The sequence below is a fragment of the Hyaena hyaena genome, unplaced genomic scaffold (assembly GCF_003009895.1).
Source record: "Hyaena hyaena isolate Hyena2069 unplaced genomic scaffold, ASM300989v1 scaffold_258, whole genome shotgun sequence".
Lineage (NCBI taxonomy): Eukaryota > Metazoa > Chordata > Mammalia > Carnivora > Hyaenidae > Hyaena > Hyaena hyaena.
In genome coordinates, this window is record NW_024080891.1 from 668,820 (window position 1) to 688,498 (window position 19,679).

Sequence of the window (19,679 nt, forward strand, 5' to 3'; positions counted from 1 at the left end):
CCAGTATAGTGTAAACATAACTTTTATAAGCACTGGGGAGTAAAAACACACATTTGATTCACTTTATTGAGATACTTGCTTTGCTGTGTTGGTCTGGAACCGAACCCGCAATGTCTCCAACGTAGACCTGGGGCTACAGCTGAAGAGAGACATCAGATGCTTTCAGATCTGTCATTTCATAATAATACTATTTTGTGTAGTTGCCCACCTACAGGAGAATGCTGCGGAACCAATTCACTGTGAAAGTAGGTAAATAAAGGGGAACAAATGAAGCATTTATCCAGTCATATTTATATGAGCTAAATAGCTAACAAGGTGAAGTTTCTCTTGTGATATTTCAGTTAATAAATGAAGAAGACATTACAGAATTAGGAAGCCGCTGTTTTCAAGCCCTAATGAATTCGTAACTCTTGGACCACAGGTGTGCTAGTGTCGCAGACGGAGAGACAGCCAGGTGGTGTAAACCTGGCTGAAGAGCACAAAATACCACTCCAAAACTTCCCTGCCAACCCCCAGATTGAATCTCAATTTGTCCAGGTCTCTAGACCTAATTTCAGCTTTCAGGAAACACAAAGGGCAGATACACATGGTAAACACCACCATAAGGATACAGTGAGAAAAATACAGACTGTAGAAAAGCATAGAACAAATGATGTGTTTTCTTCAGTAATTATAATGGGGACAACGAAATGGATGGAGGGGGGCTTACAGGGTAAGAGAGACCTCAGGAAAGCAGCACAGAACTCCAGCTGCAGAATACAGATCTTACCTTGCTCTGGGTTCATTCAGCAATGAAAATAGAAACTTCAACATTTGGATGTTGGTGGTCTTAAAAATAATGACTAATATCTCTGTGGATGTGATGATAATATTTGTGGTTAGAATAGTTCTTGTTTTCAGAGATAGACGTTGACATCTATGAATGTATTAAAATGATGCATGAGGTTGTTTCAAAATTATATGAGAAGAGAGTGGGTGGGGGCCACAGATGGAAAATATTGGCTCTGAGTTGATTATTGTTGAAGCTGGGTGTTGAGTACATGAGAGCGCATTATGTTGTTTTGTGTGGTTGTGTGTGTGTGTGTGTGTGTGTGTGTGCGCGCGTGCGCACACGTACACACATATGGAGTCTCTGTTGGAGAAAACTGAATTTGTGGGTTGCAGACAGCAGTAACCAAAAGGTAGTATGACTGTGTTACGTGACCAGAGGCTTGTGAGATTTCCGCTGAGGTGGAGGAAAGTAGCCTCTTGGTACTAGGCTTAAAAAAAAGATGAAGAATGAATGGCCATTGTTATTAGCATTTTGCCACTGATACTTTGCGTTACCACTGATTGAAGCACAGCGAAGCTAATCCTCCTTACTACCACCCTGTGGCCTGGTAATAAAATACAAAGGTCGGAGGAATCACTGTAACTTTTCTCTATTTGTTTGTTTCTTGAAAAAAGTTACTCAGCATCAAAAATGAAGCTGTTCCTTATCTGTTCCACAGGTTGTTGGCTGGGTTACTAGCCATGGAACCCACTGTCGTTACAAAACTACTTACCAGTCTTTAGCTGTGTGTGTTACATGCCTTCAGGTTCAGTGCTGCGTCTAACCATTACATGTACCATTCTGCTGCTTTTGCTTTGGTTTCATTTAGGTTGTGATCCTTCGTGGCATTTTCAGTGGGCATTATGGAAATAATGAAATTCATCCAACTGTCTCCAACTCCGCGTGCACATTCAGTCTGTCAGTATCTTTGTGCTTCCCTCCTCTCATCTGCGACTTAGACCCAGCCCCCTGCTCCTCAGTGTCCTTGGCACGTGAGGAAAAATGAAATAAATAAATGTTACACAGATGAGAGAATGAAGCTTATTAGTAGAAATAAGTATTTTTTTAAAATGTTTCTTAATCCCCAGCAGGCTCCACACTGTCAGTGCAGAGCCTGGCTTGGGGCTTGATCTTACAAACTTGAGATCATGATCTGAGTTAAAATCAAGAGTCCGCGACTGAGCCACCCAGGTGCTCCAAGAAGTATTTTTTATATATATTGTTTCAAAATTACATGCCACCTTATAGTCTGTATGATTCCTTGTATGGAGTATTGGTGGCAACTTTTTAATCCTTGGATGCTAGTGTGTGCTAAAGACAGACTGGTCTGATTTTATCGCTTTCGTTGGGTTTATTCTCAAAAACAAACAAACCCAAAACCTGCTAGGTCTTTTTTTTTCCTTCACATTTTGATATAAACAAAATGTACAGGCCATGGGAAGCTATGGAAACATCAAACCGAAGTCAGAAACAAAATAAAACGTCCATACATGTACCATTTTCCAAGAGTGTGGAGACTTGTGATTTCAGTATCTCGTTCTGGGTTGGTTCTATACTGGCCCAGAGGGTCTTTGCAAAATTGGATGTTAGTAGGAAGTAAAAGGTGGATAACATATTAGGAAAAAAAGGGAGGGAGGTTGCTTTTGATGGCTATGGACCTTGAGCATACTTCAAATGCTAAAATAAAAATGGAAATTTTAGGGGCACCTGACTGGCTCAGTTGTGGAGCATGCAACTCTTGAAATCAGGGTATGGGTTCAAGCCCCATGTTGGGTGTAGAGATTACTTAAAATATTTTAAAACATGGAAGTTTTAGAAAGTTTTGAGTTTTAATGGTAAAGCAATGAAATGTTACAAACCTGTGATTTGAGTCCCTAGACAGATGCTAGCATTGGCTTCATACAGGTAAAAAATGACATTTAGGTACTGTTATGGAGCGTACTGGGCAAAAGCGCTGTGTATGAATTGATTGTGTTCTTGAGTTAGTATAATGACCCCATGAGATAGATTCTGTTATTATTCCCATCCCCCTTTAAATCTCATTCCCGGACAGACAGGAAGCCAGGCTGAGAGAGATGAGGGGCTCTGCTCAGGTTTGTGCCCCGGTCAGGAGGTGAGATGAGGAAACTAACCTCTGCCCGCACTTTTAATTACCAGGTCATAATGCCTCCTGCTGCCGTTCTTGGGTTGAAGGAGGTAGTTATTTTCATGAACTGTGAATGTTAATTTGGGAATAAAATTATATTCAGATCTTTTGAGACATTTGAGAGATAAAGCTATGTGATACTCTGGAATTCTAAGTGGAATTTACAACCAAAATGGTATATTTGGCATCTCGTTCCTTCTCCGTAGTTAAATATAGGATTTGATTCATTTTTTTAGTCTAGAAGTTTACTTAGACATCGTAACTCATTTATGACTCAACTGATCTTTAAAAATTTAGTTTGAGTTATTTATACAAAATAAGAATCAAGGACTGGGGGGTTATCCTCTGCCTTCTGGAGGAGAGGGCAGCATGTCTACATTTTGGAATTCTTTGTAATTCTTCTGAACGGGATATTTGTTCCCCTCTGTTTATTTATTTGGTCATTTGTTTATATCAGTATGGACCCTCGGACTGTCTCAGTCCATTCAGGCTGCTACAGTACCACACGCTGGGTGGCTTATAAACAACAGAAATTTATTTCTCACAGTTCTGAGTCTGGAAGTTAAGGTCAGGCACCTGCTTGGTTGGGTGAGGGCCTTCTTTTAGGTCACTGACTTGGTGAATCTGCACATGGCGGAGTCTAGGGATCTCCGGAGCCTCCTAGAAAGCACTAGTCTCATTCATAAGGGTTCCACCATCAGGGCTTCAGCATTTCCCAGGGAACGCCATCGCCTTTGGGAGTTCGGATTTTAACCTGTGAGTTTGGGAGGATGGGACACAAACATTCAGACTGTAGAGTGGGTATTATTGTACTCTTTGGATTCTACTCCAGGGCTTTATTTTGTTACTCAGATGGTTCCATGGTTTAATAATTGGGAGCTCTTTCAATCGACTTTCGTATCCTTGACCTGCCCCGTCGTCTCTTCTGTGTACACACTTAGCACCTCCTTACTTCATGTTACTACAGGATGCTCCAAGTTCATCTTACGTGTTGTGAGTACTTACCGTAGACTCCACCGTTTCTCCAAGGAGCTGTGGTTCCTTTTAGTGGGGAGTGGTGTTAGAAACGCAGATCCGGGTGCTACGTGTGCTTGGTGGTCCTGGTGTATTGTTGCGTCCAGGCTCTCTCAGCTGACCTAACAAGGAAATGGGTGTGTGTATACTGACCTGAGTATATATAGAGTTTATCTACCAGGATTTGAATGCGTCACCATCTCTATCTGTATTAGGCTAAATGGGAGTTCATACTGATGTGTCAAACTCGTCCCTTAGTTACCCTGTAGATCATTCTAGACTCCTCCTCTTGCTTATCTGTTACATCCTGCTCTACCACTGAGAAGCCTCATTTCCACCACCCACTTCTTTAGTTGTTGAGTTCCAGGATACGTGAGTCGTGGTGTGAGGATGTTAAATTCTGCCTCTGTGGGACAACTCTGTCCGCTCGAGTACATTGATTCCGTAGGGTTTCTTTTGCTTTTAGTCCTACAGACTTGACTCATTTCTGAAGTTACTTAGGTCAGCACCTCCCCGCCCACCTCCTTTGTTGAGGTGGTTTCGTACAGTTGTAATGCATTAAGATTCTGTGGCTGTATGCTGCCTTCCATTCCGGGAGAGCCGGACTTTTCTAAACGTTTTCTTAAAATTTTACTACATCTCTGAGTTTTGACAAATACATCAGGTCACTTCTTCGCCGTCATAGTATTATGTGGGAGAGTTTTATCGCCCTCAGGGTGCCCCGCACTTCACCCAGTCTGTCTTTCTCCCCTCCCCCACACCCCCAGGGCACCTGGCAGCCGTGGGTCTTTTTATTCTGTCCTGCCTTTTCCAGAATGTTGTATAATTGCAATTACACAACACGCAGCCTTTTCGTACTAGCCTTTTGCACTTAGCATTGTGCATTGAAGCCTGATCCATATTTTTACATGGCTCAGTGGCACGTTTCTCTTTTGCTGAATGATATTTGTGTGGATACCTCACAGAAGTGTGTCCACTGCCTATTGCGGGACAGTCTTGGTGCCTTCAGTTCAGGATGGTGACGTGTGAACCGGCTGTCTGCAGTCACAGGCAGGTTCTGTGGGGATGTCAGTGTCCAGGTCAGCTGGGTAAATACTTAGTAGTGTGGGTGCTAGGTCATACACTGAGGTTATGTTTAGCTTTTTCAGAAGCTGCCAGTCTTGGGGCGTCTGGGTGGCTCAGTCAGTTAAGCGTCCGACTTCGGCTCAGGTCATGATCTCACGGTTTGTGGGTTCGAGCCCCGCGTCGCGTTCTGTGCTGACAGCTCAGAGCCTGGAGCCTGTTTCAGATTTTGTGTCTCCCTCTCTCTCTGCCCCTGCCCTGTTCACACTGTATCTCTCTCTCTCAGAAATAAATAAAACATTAAAAATTTTAAAAAAAAGAAGCTGCCAGTCTTCCAAAGTGATTGCCATTTTGCATTCTCACCAGAGCGAGTGAGAAATTTTACGGCTCCATATGCTTGTGAAACTTGACAGTCCATTTTTAAATGTTTGCCATTCTAACAGGTGTATAGTGGGATCTCGTTTTTAACTTCAGTTCGCTAATGACAGAGGGGCAACATTTCATATGCTTACTTATCATATCTGTATCTTTTCTGATGAAATGTCTGTTCAATCTTTGACTCACTTTTAATTGGGTTGTTTGTTTTCTTGTTGAGTTGTCAGTGTTCTTTGTATATTTTTGACACAAGTCCTTTAATCTGATGCGTACGCTGACAAGCAGGGCTGGTGTGGTGGTGCACTAAGGGGAGCTGAGACGGCCAGGAGGAGTCAGTTGTGAGTCCACATTTCCAGCCAGTGTCTCGGGGATGGAGGGGAGCACTGGCTGCAGAAAGAGGAAACCTGAGAGTAGAAGCCCCTTTGGGAAGAAGGGGGCGGAGGTGACTCACTTCGTTTTGAGTCACGGTGGAAGAATATCGAGGGACTGGAGATGGAAGAGACATTACGGTTCCTGATTCAGATTTTGCTGTCATCATCATAGATTATTGAAGAGAAAGCAGAGTAAGGAGCAGGTGGAAGTTGGGGTAAGAACAGTACCGGTGTGTCACAAAAGTGTTGACGTTTTAAGAAGGAATCAAGCGTCAAACATGAACCGCTGTGAAGGACCGAGGGACATTGTTGAAGAGAGTGAGCAGTCTGCATTGTCACTGTCTTCAAGGTCAAGTCAGCTGTCAGTTTACTTCAACGTCCTACACCTTTCGTACCTGGGGACTGTGATTTACTCTGTCAGGAGAGCTCTGTCTTACTTTATTGAGTCTCTTATCTTCAGCGCCTTGTAGAACTTCTCAAATTGAATTTTACATCGCTGGGGCTCTTTTGCCCTGCCATCAGACTCAGTCTTCGTTTTCTTTTATCTAGTACAACTGTGTAATTATGTATCCGTAGCTATCCATCTGTCTGTAGTATAAATTGACTGTTGTAGTAGTGAATTCATTGAAAAGATTATTTGCCTTCTCGACTCCACCATTCTTTGAAGCATCATAGCGCTTGTGACTTCAGTCCCCGGCAGAAATAATTAGCACATGTTAATTCCGTGGCTGGTCTGGTGGAGGGAACATGCAGCTTATTCCCAGGGGTCATAACGATATGCTTCCTTTTCTTCTTTTCTGCCACAGAAAGTGCAGTTTTCTGTTTCCTTTTTTACCAGATTGTCCCTAAGGATGGTAATTACTGACTAATTCACAGAGGGGACACAGTAGTAGAAGATAATTTCCATCACAGGTTGATAATTACTGATAGCCTGTTTGTGATTTGGAGTTGTTTAATGAATGGCGTACCAACCCGAAGCACCAATCTCACAACATACAGTTTTGTATTTTCAGCATGAAAATATATAGAAGCACTTTGTCTGAAAATCCTACGTATATTCAAAAGTTGTGGTTATTAGACCGAAATTATTTCAGTGACACTGACCACATACCTGGAATAGCAGTGAACAATTGTTATCCTGAGCCGATTACTGTTAATACTGTTGGATTCCGTGCCCCTGAGAAAAAGGAGTCTTTTGTGCCATAAACAATGAAGGATACGGATTTATGCAGTAAACACGTTTTTAGTACCTAAATGATATTCTCCTGTTCGCTTCCCCTCCTAGAGTCTCGCTCACCTTGATTATTAAAGCAATGGTTACTCTTTCCAGAAAGATGTGAGTACTTGGTGAGTCTTACCTGCACAGCATGGGGGTACAGCCCTGGCCCAAGTACACACTGAAACACGCTCTTGGAAAGCAGCTGTGTAACATTGTGTATAGTCTGTAGCTTAAAACTTTTTTTTAATGTTTATTTATTGCTTTGAGAGAGACAGAGAGCAAGTGGGGGAGGGGCAGAGAGAGAGGGAGACGTAGAATCTGAAACAGGCTCCAGGCCCTGAGCTGTCAGCACGAGCCTGACGTGGGGCTCAAACTCACCAACCTTGAGATCATGACCTGACCTGAACTGAAGGCAGACGCTTAACCGACTGAGCCCCCCAGGCGCCCCACTAAACTTTAAACTTTAGTTTAAAGTTGATAAAGTTACTAACTTTTGTCTTTTTTAATGTTTTTTTAGTTAGTGGCAAAATAGACATAACCTAAATTTGCCATTTTTACCATTTAAAGTATATAATTCAGTGGCATTAATTATACTCCCAGTATGTACTGTGACCTTCACCTCTGTCTACTTCTAAAACTTTGCCTTCACCGGAAACAGAATTCTGTACCTATTAGGTAATAATTTCCCATTCTTCCCTCCCTCAGCCCCTGGTAACTCCTAATCTACTTTGTCTCTATGAATTTGCCTAGTCTAGGTAGGCCATATAAGTGGAATCATAGAATATTTATCCTTTATCCTTGTGTTTGGGTTTTTTTTAATTTACCGTATTATTTTCGAGATTTCCCCCAAGTTGTAACGTGTATCAGGACTTAAGTCCTCTTCATGGATGAATAATATTTCACTGTATGTGTGTACATCTTTATACTCTTTATATTTTAAATCAGTCTTAGCATAATGTGTAATTTTTCTATATTTTCGATGCTTACAAAGGTGTCATATAGGTTAATTTTATTCTTTTTAATTCTTTTACAGGTCTGACAGATGAAAAAGTGAAGGCATATCTTTCCCTTCACCCCCAGGTATTAGATGAGTTTGTATCTGAAAGTGTTAGTGCAGAGACCGTAGAAAAATGGCTGAAGAGGAAAAACAACAAATCAGAAGGTAAGGTCTCATTCGGATTGAATGGGGATTATTTTCTAGTTTATATTGAGAAAAAAACATGGGTATTTAATACACGCTAGAAAATATAAAGTAGACAAAATTAGCATTTTAATTCTGTCAAAGTTTTACTCTGTTTAAAAGATAAAATAAGTTAGAATGAGAGGAAGTAAATACACTAAGATCCTTGGCTACAAAAACTTGGCAAAGTACTTATGAAAGTTTACTTGGATAGGACATGCTGAAAAATGCAGAAGTTAGCATTAGGCTTGATTTCATTTAGTGATTATTAATGATTATACAAATGTGCTTTATATTTCAAAAATATTACTTTTTGCAGAAAGAAATCATTAAATAATTTTTGTACGTACACAGTAGGAAGAGAACTCTTGACTTTGCATTAGACATTTTGTTCACATTCATGAACTTAAGATGCTGTTATGACAAAAGGGATGTGGACTCAAAAGGGAGGTGAAGTGAAATAAGTTTCCCCTTACATTGCACATGTGTTAATACACTGGGTCTGAATATCGTAGTGTAGTTTTAAATGAATGTATATTTGGCCAAATGTGACTTCTTGTTTCTGTGAATGTTCTTCTTACAGTAGAAATTTATGTGACATATGATTTTAACTCTATGAAGAACTTTTATGTAAAAAACAAATATATGCTGTTTTTCTGGAAATGTATTTAGTATAACAAACTGCCATGAGTAAAGCTTACAAATAATTGCTATTAAGAAGTTATGCTGTTATGACTGTGGCCCTGATAGGCTCCTTGGGCTGATTTTCCTCTAATTTTCAAAGTTTCTATGATTTTCTTATGGAATTTCTATAATAAAGAGAGAAACCTTTACAAAAGAGTGCTTTTGACATTGAAACAAAAATTAGATTTTAAACTACACATGTGAGTATGTGCGTGTGTGTGTGTGTGTGTGTGTGTGTGGATTGAGAGGGAGAGAGAAATAGAAATAGATTGCAGAAACAAACAGCATTTTTTTCGAAACAACCACAGCATTTAACACTGAGGACAAAGCTTGACAGGGCGTATCTCAGCTATGACACACCTCCGGCGTTTGGAAAGTCTGAGATGTTTGATGCTTCGAAAGACTGAGTTGTGCTTAAGGCACATCATATAAATAAAGATGCGGATTTTATCAACTTGCTATATAATGATGGATAATAATATAGTGCAAGAGTAGGTGATGTTTGTGAGATGGGAAATTGAGTATAGGTTTTAGAGAATGACAAATTTTGCATCGTGTCTTAGCGTTACCATGGTATTGTTAAACATCTCATAGATTTTTATAAATATCTGAATGTGCCATTCCTTGTGTTTCAAATCTGTTTTCTATGTTAGTTAATCAAATAATACTTTAAACTGTTGAACACACACACTCGAGGTAAAGGCTTATTAGGAATAGCAGGTGTAGCTGAAGCAATGCTCACTTGTACCTGAAGTGGAGGTGATCTTGCTGGTGACCCTGATGAGGCCTGGGATCAAGAAGAAAAAGAAGCTCGATGAGGTTGGGGCTTCCCTCTGGCGGTGGGGCCCCTGCAGACAGGCTGCACCCCGCTTACAGTGCAAACACTGCAAAGGAAACTTTAATTGTCCGCTGTGGTCTGCTGGGACCCTTCCGCCCCTTCCGCCCCTTCCTCCAGGGACTTTATCCCGAGAAGGTATCTCAGGACACAGCCCTTGCAGACCTTGTAAACGGAGGTGTAGGCTCATCTTGTGGGAGTGGCTTGAAGAAAGCCCCACCCAGTTTCCGTGGACACACTTTGTCCCCTTGTGTGATTCTACATTAATGTAGTGGCCGAACCATGTGTCTGTTCTCCATCGCTCCCTTACTGTTTTTTGAAATTCTGTGTTCTCAGTGAGGCCTTCTCCTTCCACATGGCTTCACTGAAAATGCTTTGAGAAAGGACATTTTTGTGGAGAGGGTTTTTGGGGAGTGTTTCCGTTTCCACGTCAGACCCAGGGACAGAAAGTGTGACAGATAGAAGTTCTGGGAGAATATTGTTGAAAATGGGAGAGAGACAGGCCTATCCAGATTGTATCACTTTGTGTCGGTTTAGTAAGAGAAAATGAACTAAGGAAAACCGTGCTTTATGCACAACAAGTACTCAGTAAATATTTATTTTCATCCACGGACAAGGTGGCCTCGTGTGGAAGTGCTCTGCACTATAGGGAAACCACGCAAAGGTACTCCATTTAGGGAAAGATCATCTACGAAAATTCAGATTTCAGCAAATGAATGAATAACAGGGTGATTATTTACATTACAGAAGGGTGTTTGCTCTTAAAACGTCCAGCGTTCATGCTGCTGGCAGGTGTTTTCCTTGGTGACATCACACTGTCCGAAACGCTCGTGTCTCCTCCTTCACATAGTGTTTTATTGAGCACCTACTCGTTCAGTGCTCAGAGGCTTAATGCCAAAGAGAAAGAGGACGTGTGGCCGATTTCAGTCACGCTGTGGCAGAGCTCACGATGCATCAGGGCTGTGTGACCAGAGCAGGTGTGATTTCCAGGGGGTTTCACGTGTGTTGACCGTTCACATCTGCCGACAGTGAGTGAGGGGCACGTGGCCACGTTCACTGGGTGGGTTCTGAGGGTGCCCCAAAGGAGGGTGACAGATGACAGGTCACCAGAGGCCTAGCAGCTGGTTCTCAGGGATCCAGGGACAGTAACTGAGTCGCTGGAGGGCTCTGGCCATGGGATTTATAGTTACTTTTGTATCCCTTGTCAGCAGCACCCCATGCCTCGGGGAGGGGCTCTCTGAACATTGTGAGTGAATGACTAAGTCAACGAGGTGGGTTGTTCCTCAGCCTCCAAGGGAACCTCTGTCAGGATTGCGCCACATACCAGAGCCACTTTTACGCCCTTGTTGTCTCCCTTACTCATTTAGAAACTTCTTGAGGGAAGGGATTGTATAACGTATATTTGTCCCTCCCCGTACGTTGTCTTTTCGCGTAGTCAGCAAACTATGGTGACGCGCTGTTGTGCTAGATGAAGTTTCTGGGGAGTTCACAGTCAGACAGAAGAGAGGAGTAAGTTTCTGTCTTGTTCCAGTTCGCGGGACTGAGGCTGAGCAGAGCTCAGGCGTGGAGGCTCTGAGCCAGAGTGGGCTGCGGAGGGGCCCGCACCACAATGAAGCACTCTGCTTTGTGCCGGCAGGGAAGGGGACTTGGGAAAGGTGACCCCCACGTGTCTTCACAGATTGGCATTTCCAAAGTCGGTCTTTACTATTACTGTTCTCGGTTTAATCTAATTGCTTTTATAACGTTTGCATTTTAAATGCACAGAGTTCTATCTGTAGTTGTGAGGCAAATTGCCTTTTGAAGGTGAATTTTGGGACCTCTGATCCCAAATTCCAAGCAGTTGATTTTCAAGTGATGTTGGGAATTGGAGGTAGCGTTTATTCCTTTTATAACTTTAGGTTCTCATTTAGAGAATGGATAAATATTCCCTGAAGATATTGGGGACTGTACCCACTCACAGCCATACTAACATTTGGGAAAAACTTCAGGAAGAAAAAAAGTTACCGAGGTCATGAATTGAATTATTTTACTACATTTCATATTTTATGTTAATTTTTATGTAAGGTAAATTTGACAGGCCCCGCTGGTACTCATCAAGACGCAGATTACTAAACTATTGAACATCTACACAAGTATCAAGGTATAAATATCAAATTAACACATCAACGTTAGGATATGATGAAGATCCAATCCTTTGCATTTCTGGTGGGAACATTCTAAGATAGAACACAGTTCTACATCCCTAATGCCATTTCAGTGTTTCACTTATGCTCAGGAAGAATCGCGAATTACCTGCACTGTCAGCAATGTCCCCTTTTGGCTTCTAATGTAAAAAAGTTTTTTTATTTTTTAATTTTTTTAAATTTATTTTTGAGAGAGAGATAGAGACAGCGTAAGCAGGGGAGGGTCAGAGAGAGAGGGAGACACAGAAATTGAAGGCTCCAGGCTCTGAGCTAGCTGTCAGCACAGAGCCTGACACAGGGCTTGAACCCACGAACCATGAGATCATGACCTGAGCTGAAGTCGGAAGCTCAACCGACTGAGCCACCCAGGCGCCACTGTAAAAAACTATTAGTTGACAGTGTCGGTGGCGTCAGATGGGGGTGCATGAGAAGGGAGAACATTGAAAGTCAGTGTGATTATATTTGGCATCTCCTGATATTAGAATAATATTTAAAATACATGGACTTTGTTTAAAATCCACAAAGCATAACTGTGATTTTCATCTTCTAAAGGTAAGCTGTTTGGTATTCAAGAGGGTGATTGATCGGACCCAAGTCATTTAAGAATTATAAGCATCAGTGTCATCTAATATGTCTAAGAATTTCTACTATTACTGTGTTTATATGTCTAAAATATTAAATAGACCATATCACTATTGGTGTACCTATAAATGTCCAGTAATTAACATTGGTGCTGTCAGCTGCCTTACATATTTTCAACAAATACATGAATGGTTTCTCTTTATACTCAAAGAATGTAGTTAGTACATATTTTCCCCCTCTCCATGATTCTCAGGATGGGACAATTTTCATTCAAATAAAACTACTAAATGTTTCATACCTAGAATTAGTGAGATTTAAATCATGTGCCCTAAACCTACTATATGCAGCCTGAAATGCAGATTAAATAGCATTTGTCCTGCTTAGCATATAACAGATGGTTTCTGTGCGAGTATTTATAATGTAGTGGGATATTCAGTTAATGGGGCATGAATTAGCTTGCCAAAGCGTGCACTGTTAGAAGGTTTTAGTAACCAGGACACTGATAAATTATGTGTTAATTATTAGTACATATCATGAATAAGGAAAAACCCACCACATCATAGAAATGGTTTACTTGAAACATCATTTTGGGCACTTTCTTTTCCTTGAAAAGAAACTGACTTTGTGTCAGTTATGTAAATTACATTTTCACATAGAAATTTTGTGTCTCTTTTTTTTTGGAATGGAAACAAAATGTGTTGAATGCCTTGATTTGCATTATAAATAATCATAAGTTCACAATCTAGTTACTAGAAGGGGGATACAGTTCATTTGCAAAGAGTTACTTGATGTAATCCATTAATTCTGTTAATTGTTCGTATTACTGCAAGGGTGTATCTTTAATTTATTCTTTTTGAGAGTGTTTGGTCTATGTAGCAACCTAATCAAGTTGATTGGGATTTTGATCATTTTAAATATTAATTCAGATCATCACAAATAACATTAGTGATTATGAAACTAATCCGAATAATTTTAGTAGCTTTGTTATAAGCTAGATTAATTTCTGAAGCGGATTTTATAATACCTGTGAAGTCCCTAGCAGTGGTAGCCATTATTTGTACATTCAACATCGTTACTGCATTTCCTAATTAACTATTTTGTTCATAAGTGATTTTGATGAATGAAAATGTTATGAGCTAGTGGATTTTTGAGACTACTTTGTTTTCTTTCATTGGTGTTTCTTTTCATAAAATTTGTATTTTCTGATGGTCTGTGTAATAGAAAAGGATGTTTAATTAAAATCATTGCATCTATTTATTTATTTTTTTTTTAATGTTTTATTTATTTCTAGGAGAGAGAGACAGCGTGAGCAGGGGAGGGCCAGAGAGAGAGGGAGTCACAGACTGAAACAGGCTCCAGGCTCTGAGCTGGCAGTCAGCACAGAGCCCGACGCGGGGCTCGAACCCACAAACCGCGAGACCATGACCTAAGCGAAAGTCAGAAAGTCGGACGCTTAACCGACTAAGCCACCCAGGCGCCCCTCATTGCATCTATTTAATAGTTTATTTTAGCATTTAAATTTATGGTTTACTTAACATGGATTTTAAAAACTAAAATGAAAACTTGTGAGAGATGTGTAGTGAAATCATTTCTCATTTTTAAAATCTACTTTTTAAACGCTTCCTAAAGGTTTAACGATGATTTAGATTATTTGATTAAAGATTCAATAATAATGTCTACAAGCATCCAATTGAGTGGCGAAGTTGTAGCTGGAACGTGACCAGATACTACTCATTTCTGTAGCTAGGGATTCAGTATGCCAGTTAACAAGTATTTCTTGAGGGGCTCCTGGTGGCTCAGTTGATTAAGTGTCTGCCTCTTGATATCGGCTCAGGTCATGATCTTGCGTGGAGCCTGCTTGGGATTCTGTGTTTTCCTTTCCCTCTTCCCCTCTCTCCTGCTTGCACTCTCTTTCTTTCAAACAAACAAATAACTAAAATTTTGAGTACCTACTATGGGAATATAACTAGAGAAGAAGGAGTATAAACTTGCTCTCTAGAAGGTCACTATTCTGACGGAAGCAGACAATAAACCCATAATCAAAGAATAAGATTATCTCATGATTTGTTGGCATGTATATTTGAAAACATCTAGCCTAATGTCTAGCAAACAAATTTTTAGTAGAAATATATTTGCTTGAGATTTTAAGATTCATGTCATCTGCTTCTGGCTAGTCCAACAGGGCCTGTGTATTAAGCAGATACGTCTGTTTGCTGTGTCCTGGGGTCCTTGTGAGTCACGGGAGCCATATTTCTTGTGTTTACTGTCCTTGAGGGACATACACTTCTGGTGTGGAAAGAAAAAACTGTGAGAGCACAGCAACCCATGCTGTGTAGTCAGTGATGCGCAGTGTGGCGTGGGTGTCCAGCATGGTGCTGGGAGAACGGAGGGCAGGAAGGGTAGGAAGACGGAGGAGGCTCTTTGTAGAAATTGGTTGTTCATCTAGGCCACTGGTTCTCCAGTGTGATTCCCACACCATCGTGGACCTCACTTGGGAACCAGTTAAAAATATTATAGGCCTCCTCTGACTCGAGACCACCTGAATCAGAAACCCCTCCAGGGGGGTCTAAAATCTGTGTTTTGATAAGCCTTCTCAGGTAATTGTAGTGCAAGTTAACATTTGAGAACCACTGTCCTGGGCATGGAGGGCCTGCGCAGGAACAAATATGGCGCTGGTGTTGGCTGGGGGAGGGCGGCAGATTCAGTGGCTGAGCTGTGGGGCTTGCTGTGGCTTACCTCTGGGACAGCCTCGGGTGGAAGGTTGGCACAGGAGATTCTGGGTAGAAGCAATATGATAGAAGGCAGTAGACTGGTTGAAAGCCAGGAGCTAACACAACAGGTCAGTGTAAATAGCAGTTTGGTTAAGATGAGTATGTTCAGTCACCCCTGCGCCCTTACCTTTTTCTCAGTTTTCAGATTTTTTTGTTTGTTTTGTTGTGCTGGCAGTTTTGGTATACTGCAGAATAGTTCTACAGATTTTACATCTTGAAAATATTTTTCATATTTTAAGAGTGGGAGAAGGTAGTGTTAAAATTTTTTTTGTCTTTTCTACTCTCATTTTAACTGGTTATTCATATTCTGTATTGAGTGTAATAGGAAAAGTGAAAAAAAACCCTAAATTTTGGAAATGTTTTATCTGATGGCTTCACTGAAATAAGGTGAGTTGCAGAACAGGATATATTGCCATTTTTTACAAAGCGATAGATAATCACATATATAATCGTGTAGCTGAAGAGGTAGTTAAATATGTCTCATTGTGGTTGTTTCTGGATTTGGGGGATTTATAGGTAAGTTTATATTCTTATATATGTCACTTTTTTAATAAAAAAGAAATAAAGTAAACATTAAAAGGAGCTTCTGGAGTGTTTCTCATAAGGAAGGTTTTTCCCCAGGTTTCAGTAATTCTAATTCAGTTTAAACCAATTATCCTCTGCTTGTCTGGTTAGTGTTCCACTGCAAGTGAGAACAAACCATCTATTTTTGCCAGTCCCTTATTGGCTTTTTTCTGCATTTTACTTCTTTCTTCATTAGTATGTTATCACTGGTCATTAAGATTGTTAGGAAATTGATGGCTGAAATGGGGACTGGAAAAATACACAGCTCAATTTCTGTCCCAGGGTTCTTACTTTTGGTTTAAAAGTTATTCATTTTACTAAAATTTACCAATTATCTACTATGTATTTAGCATTTGCTAAGCATTGGACATGAATTCATTTGTAATGGAACTTACGTTTCCAAAGGGGGCAAAAAATTAAAAGTTTATGATTTTTCTTTTAGTGACTTGCAGGTATACCATCAGCAGTGTTAACTACAGTCATCATGTTGTACATTACACCCTCAGTACTTGTTTTATAATCTGAAGTTTGTAACTTTTGGCCACTTCACCTATTTCCTCCACCCTAAGTAAGTTATATAACATGCTAAGGTTGAAAGCTTTTTCTCTAAGATCAGGAACAAGACAAGGTTGTCCACTCTTTCCACTTCTAATATGGTACTAGAAGTCCCAGCCTGAGGAGTCCAGCAAGAAAAAGGAAGGAAGAAGTAAAATGTCTCTATTTGCAGATGACATAAATTTATGTATGGAAGATCCTGAAGACCTCCACCAAAAAATAGTTGTATCATATCAATGAATTCAGTAGTTACAGGACAAAATTAATAGACAAAAATCAGTACTGTTTCTATATACAACAAATTAAAAAAGAAAGACAGTAATGTCTTTTACAGTAGTGTCAAAAATAATAAAACACTTAGCAATACATTTGCTCAAGGAGGTGAAAGCTCTGGTTTGAAAACTACAAGTCATTGGTGAAAGAAATTGAAGAAGGCATAAGTAAATGGAGAGGCGTCCTGCATTTATACATTGGAAAAATTAATATTGTTAAAATGTCAATGCTGCCAAAAGCCATCTATAGATTCAGTGCAACTCCCATCAATCAATACTCCAATGACATGTTTTCACTGAAGCAGGAGAAACAAACCTCAAATTTATATGGAACTACAAAGGACTGAAGAGCCAAAGCAATCCTGAGAAAGAAGAATGAATCAGGAGGAATTACATTCTCTGATTTCACGATTTATTAAGCAAAACCGTATGATACTGGCATTTGAAAAAAAAAAAAAAACAAACAAACAGATATGCCAATGGAACAGAAAAAGCCCAGAAATAAATAAACATAAGGTCAACTAATATTTGACAGTGGAGTCAGTTTTATTCAATGCAGAAAAGACAGTCTCTTTGTTAAATGGTGCTGGGAAAATTGGACGTTCACTTAGGAAGGAATGAAACTCGACCTCTGTCTTACACCATTCACAGCAATTAACTCAAAATGGTCAAAGATTTAAATGTAAGACCTAAAACCATAAAACCTCTCGAAGAAAACATAGGAAAAAAGCTCCTTGACATGGGTCTTGACAACAGTATTAGGATAGGACACCTAAAGGATGGCAACGAAAGCAAACATAAATAAGTGGGACTACATCAAACTAAAAAGCTTTTGCATCAAAAGGAAAAATCCACAGAGAAAAGACAATGTATGAGACGGTAAAACCATCTATGTGATAAGGGGTTAATATCCAGAATATATAAGGAACTCATGTAACTCAGTAGCAAAACAAGCAAAATAAAAAAACAAAACAACACCCAAAAAATAAAAACATAAAACAAATAATCCAATTAAATCTGGGCAAAGGACACAAACAGACATTTTTCCAAAGAACATATAGGACTGGCCCACAGGTACATGAAAAGATAGTCAACATCACCAATTAGGGAAGTGAAAATCCAAACAACAGTAAGGTGGTCAGCTCTTGCTAGAAGGGCTAGCATCAAAAAAGATAAGAGATTGGTTCAAAATCTTTGGGGTGCAACAAAAGTGGTTCTAATAGGGAAGTTTATAGCAGTACAGACCTACCTCAAGAAGCAAGAATAGTATCAGATAATCAACCTAACCTCACACAAACAAACCTCCAAAGCAGTAGAAGGAGGAAGGGAATAACAGAGATTAGAGCAGAAATAAAACTAAAACAAAACAAACAACACAAAAAATCCCAATGGAATGGATCAATGAAATCAGGAGCTGGTTCTTTGAAAAGATCAACAAGATTGATAAATCTTTACCCAGATTTATCAAAGAAAAGAGAGAGAGGACTCAAAAAACAAACTCAGAAATGAAAGAGGAAAAATAACTGATTCCACAGAAATAAAAAGGATTGTAAGAGAATGTTATTTTAAAAATATATAGGCCAACAAATTGGAAAACATAGAAGAAATGGATAAGTTTGTAGAAACATATAACTTTGCAAAATTAAACCAGGAAGAAATAGAAACAGACTGGGATGACTGGGTGGCTCAGTCAGTTATGCATCTGACTTTCGATTCCAGCTCAGGTCATGGTTTGTGAAAGCCTCTGCTTGGGATTCTCTCTCTCCCTCACTGCCTGCCTCTCTCCTGCCCTCTCTCTGTCTGTCTCTCTCTAAATAAAACAAACATTTAAATAAAAAATTTGAGCAGACCAGTTTTTAGCAATGAAATTTAATCTCAAATCAAAAATCTCCCAACAAAGAAAAGTTCAGGGCCAAATGGTAAATTTTACCAGACATTTAAAGAAGAGTTAATACTTGTTATTCTAAAACTATTCCGAAAAAATGGAAGAGGAGGGAAAATTTCCAAATTCATTTTACAAGGCCTACATTACTCTGATACCAAAGCCAGATAGAGACATGACAAAAATGAACAAAAGGCCAATATCTCTGATGAGCACAAATGCAAAAATCCTCAACAAAATATTAGCAAACCAAATCCAACAACACATAAACAGTCATTCACTACCATCGAGTGGGATGCAAGGATGATGCAATATTTGCAAATCAATCATTATCCTGCAGAGAATGGACCAAAAAAAAAACAAAAAACAAAAAACATGTGAACATCTCAGTAGGTGCAGAAAAAAAAAAAAAAACATTTGACAAAGTACAACATCCATTCATGACAAAAGCCCTCAACAAAGTAGGTTTAGAGGGAACATCCCTCAAAATAATAAAGGTCATATATAAACTCATAGCTAACATCATACTCAGTTGTGAAAAACTATTTCCCGTAAGGTCAGGGCCAAGACAAAGATGTCCACTCTCACCACTTTTATCTGACATAGCACTGGGATTCCTAGCCACAGCAGTCAGAGAAGAAAAAGGAATATAAGGCATCCAGATTAGTAAGGAAGAAGTAAAACATTTCCTATTTACAGATTACATGAAGGACTCCACTGAAAATCTCCTGGAATGGATAAAGGAACTCGGTAAAGGTGCAGGGTACAGAAGCAGTGTGCAGAAATCTGTTGCGTTTCGACACAAATAATGAAGCAGCAGAAAAAGAGATTAAGACGCGTCCTAGTTACAGTTGTATTAAAAATCATAAGACACCTAGGAATAAATCTAACCAAAGAGGTGAGAGACCTATACTCTGATAAAACACAGATGAGAGAAATTGATGACACAAAGAAATGGAAAGACATTCCAAGTTTATGGATTGGAAGAACAAATATTGTTAAAATGTCTATACCACCCAGAGCCATCTACACATTTAATGCCATCCCTATCAAAATACTTACAGCATTTTACACAAAACTAGGACTAAAAAAAAAAAATCCTAAAATTTATATGGAACCACAGAAAACCCCAAATTGCCATATTAGTCTTGAAAAAGAAAGCAGAGCTGGAGG

At 39.7% G+C, this 19,679-nt stretch overlaps 1 protein-coding gene and 1 long non-coding RNA gene across 6 annotated transcripts in view; one reads left to right on the top strand and one right to left on the bottom strand.

Moving 5' to 3' along the window:
- Window positions 1-19,679, top strand: part of PDE10A (phosphodiesterase 10A) — a 305,877-nt gene that overhangs the window by 117,690 nt on the left and 168,508 nt on the right. For all 5 annotated transcript variants that reach the window (XM_039245521.1, XM_039245526.1, XM_039245523.1 and 2 more), the window contains one exon: window positions 8,032-8,160. In XM_039245521.1, coding sequence (XP_039101452.1) covers window positions 8,032-8,160 — 129 coding nt within the window. The remainder of the gene's footprint in view (window positions 1-8,031; window positions 8,161-19,679) is intronic.
- On the bottom strand, window positions 81-9,778 carry LOC120240703. The gene is made up of 4 exons (XR_005530694.1): window positions 9,611-9,778; window positions 3,963-4,093; window positions 1,545-1,795; window positions 81-237 (listed from the first exon to the last, which is right to left on the bottom strand). It is a non-coding gene; the product is annotated as an uncharacterized LOC120240703 (long non-coding RNA).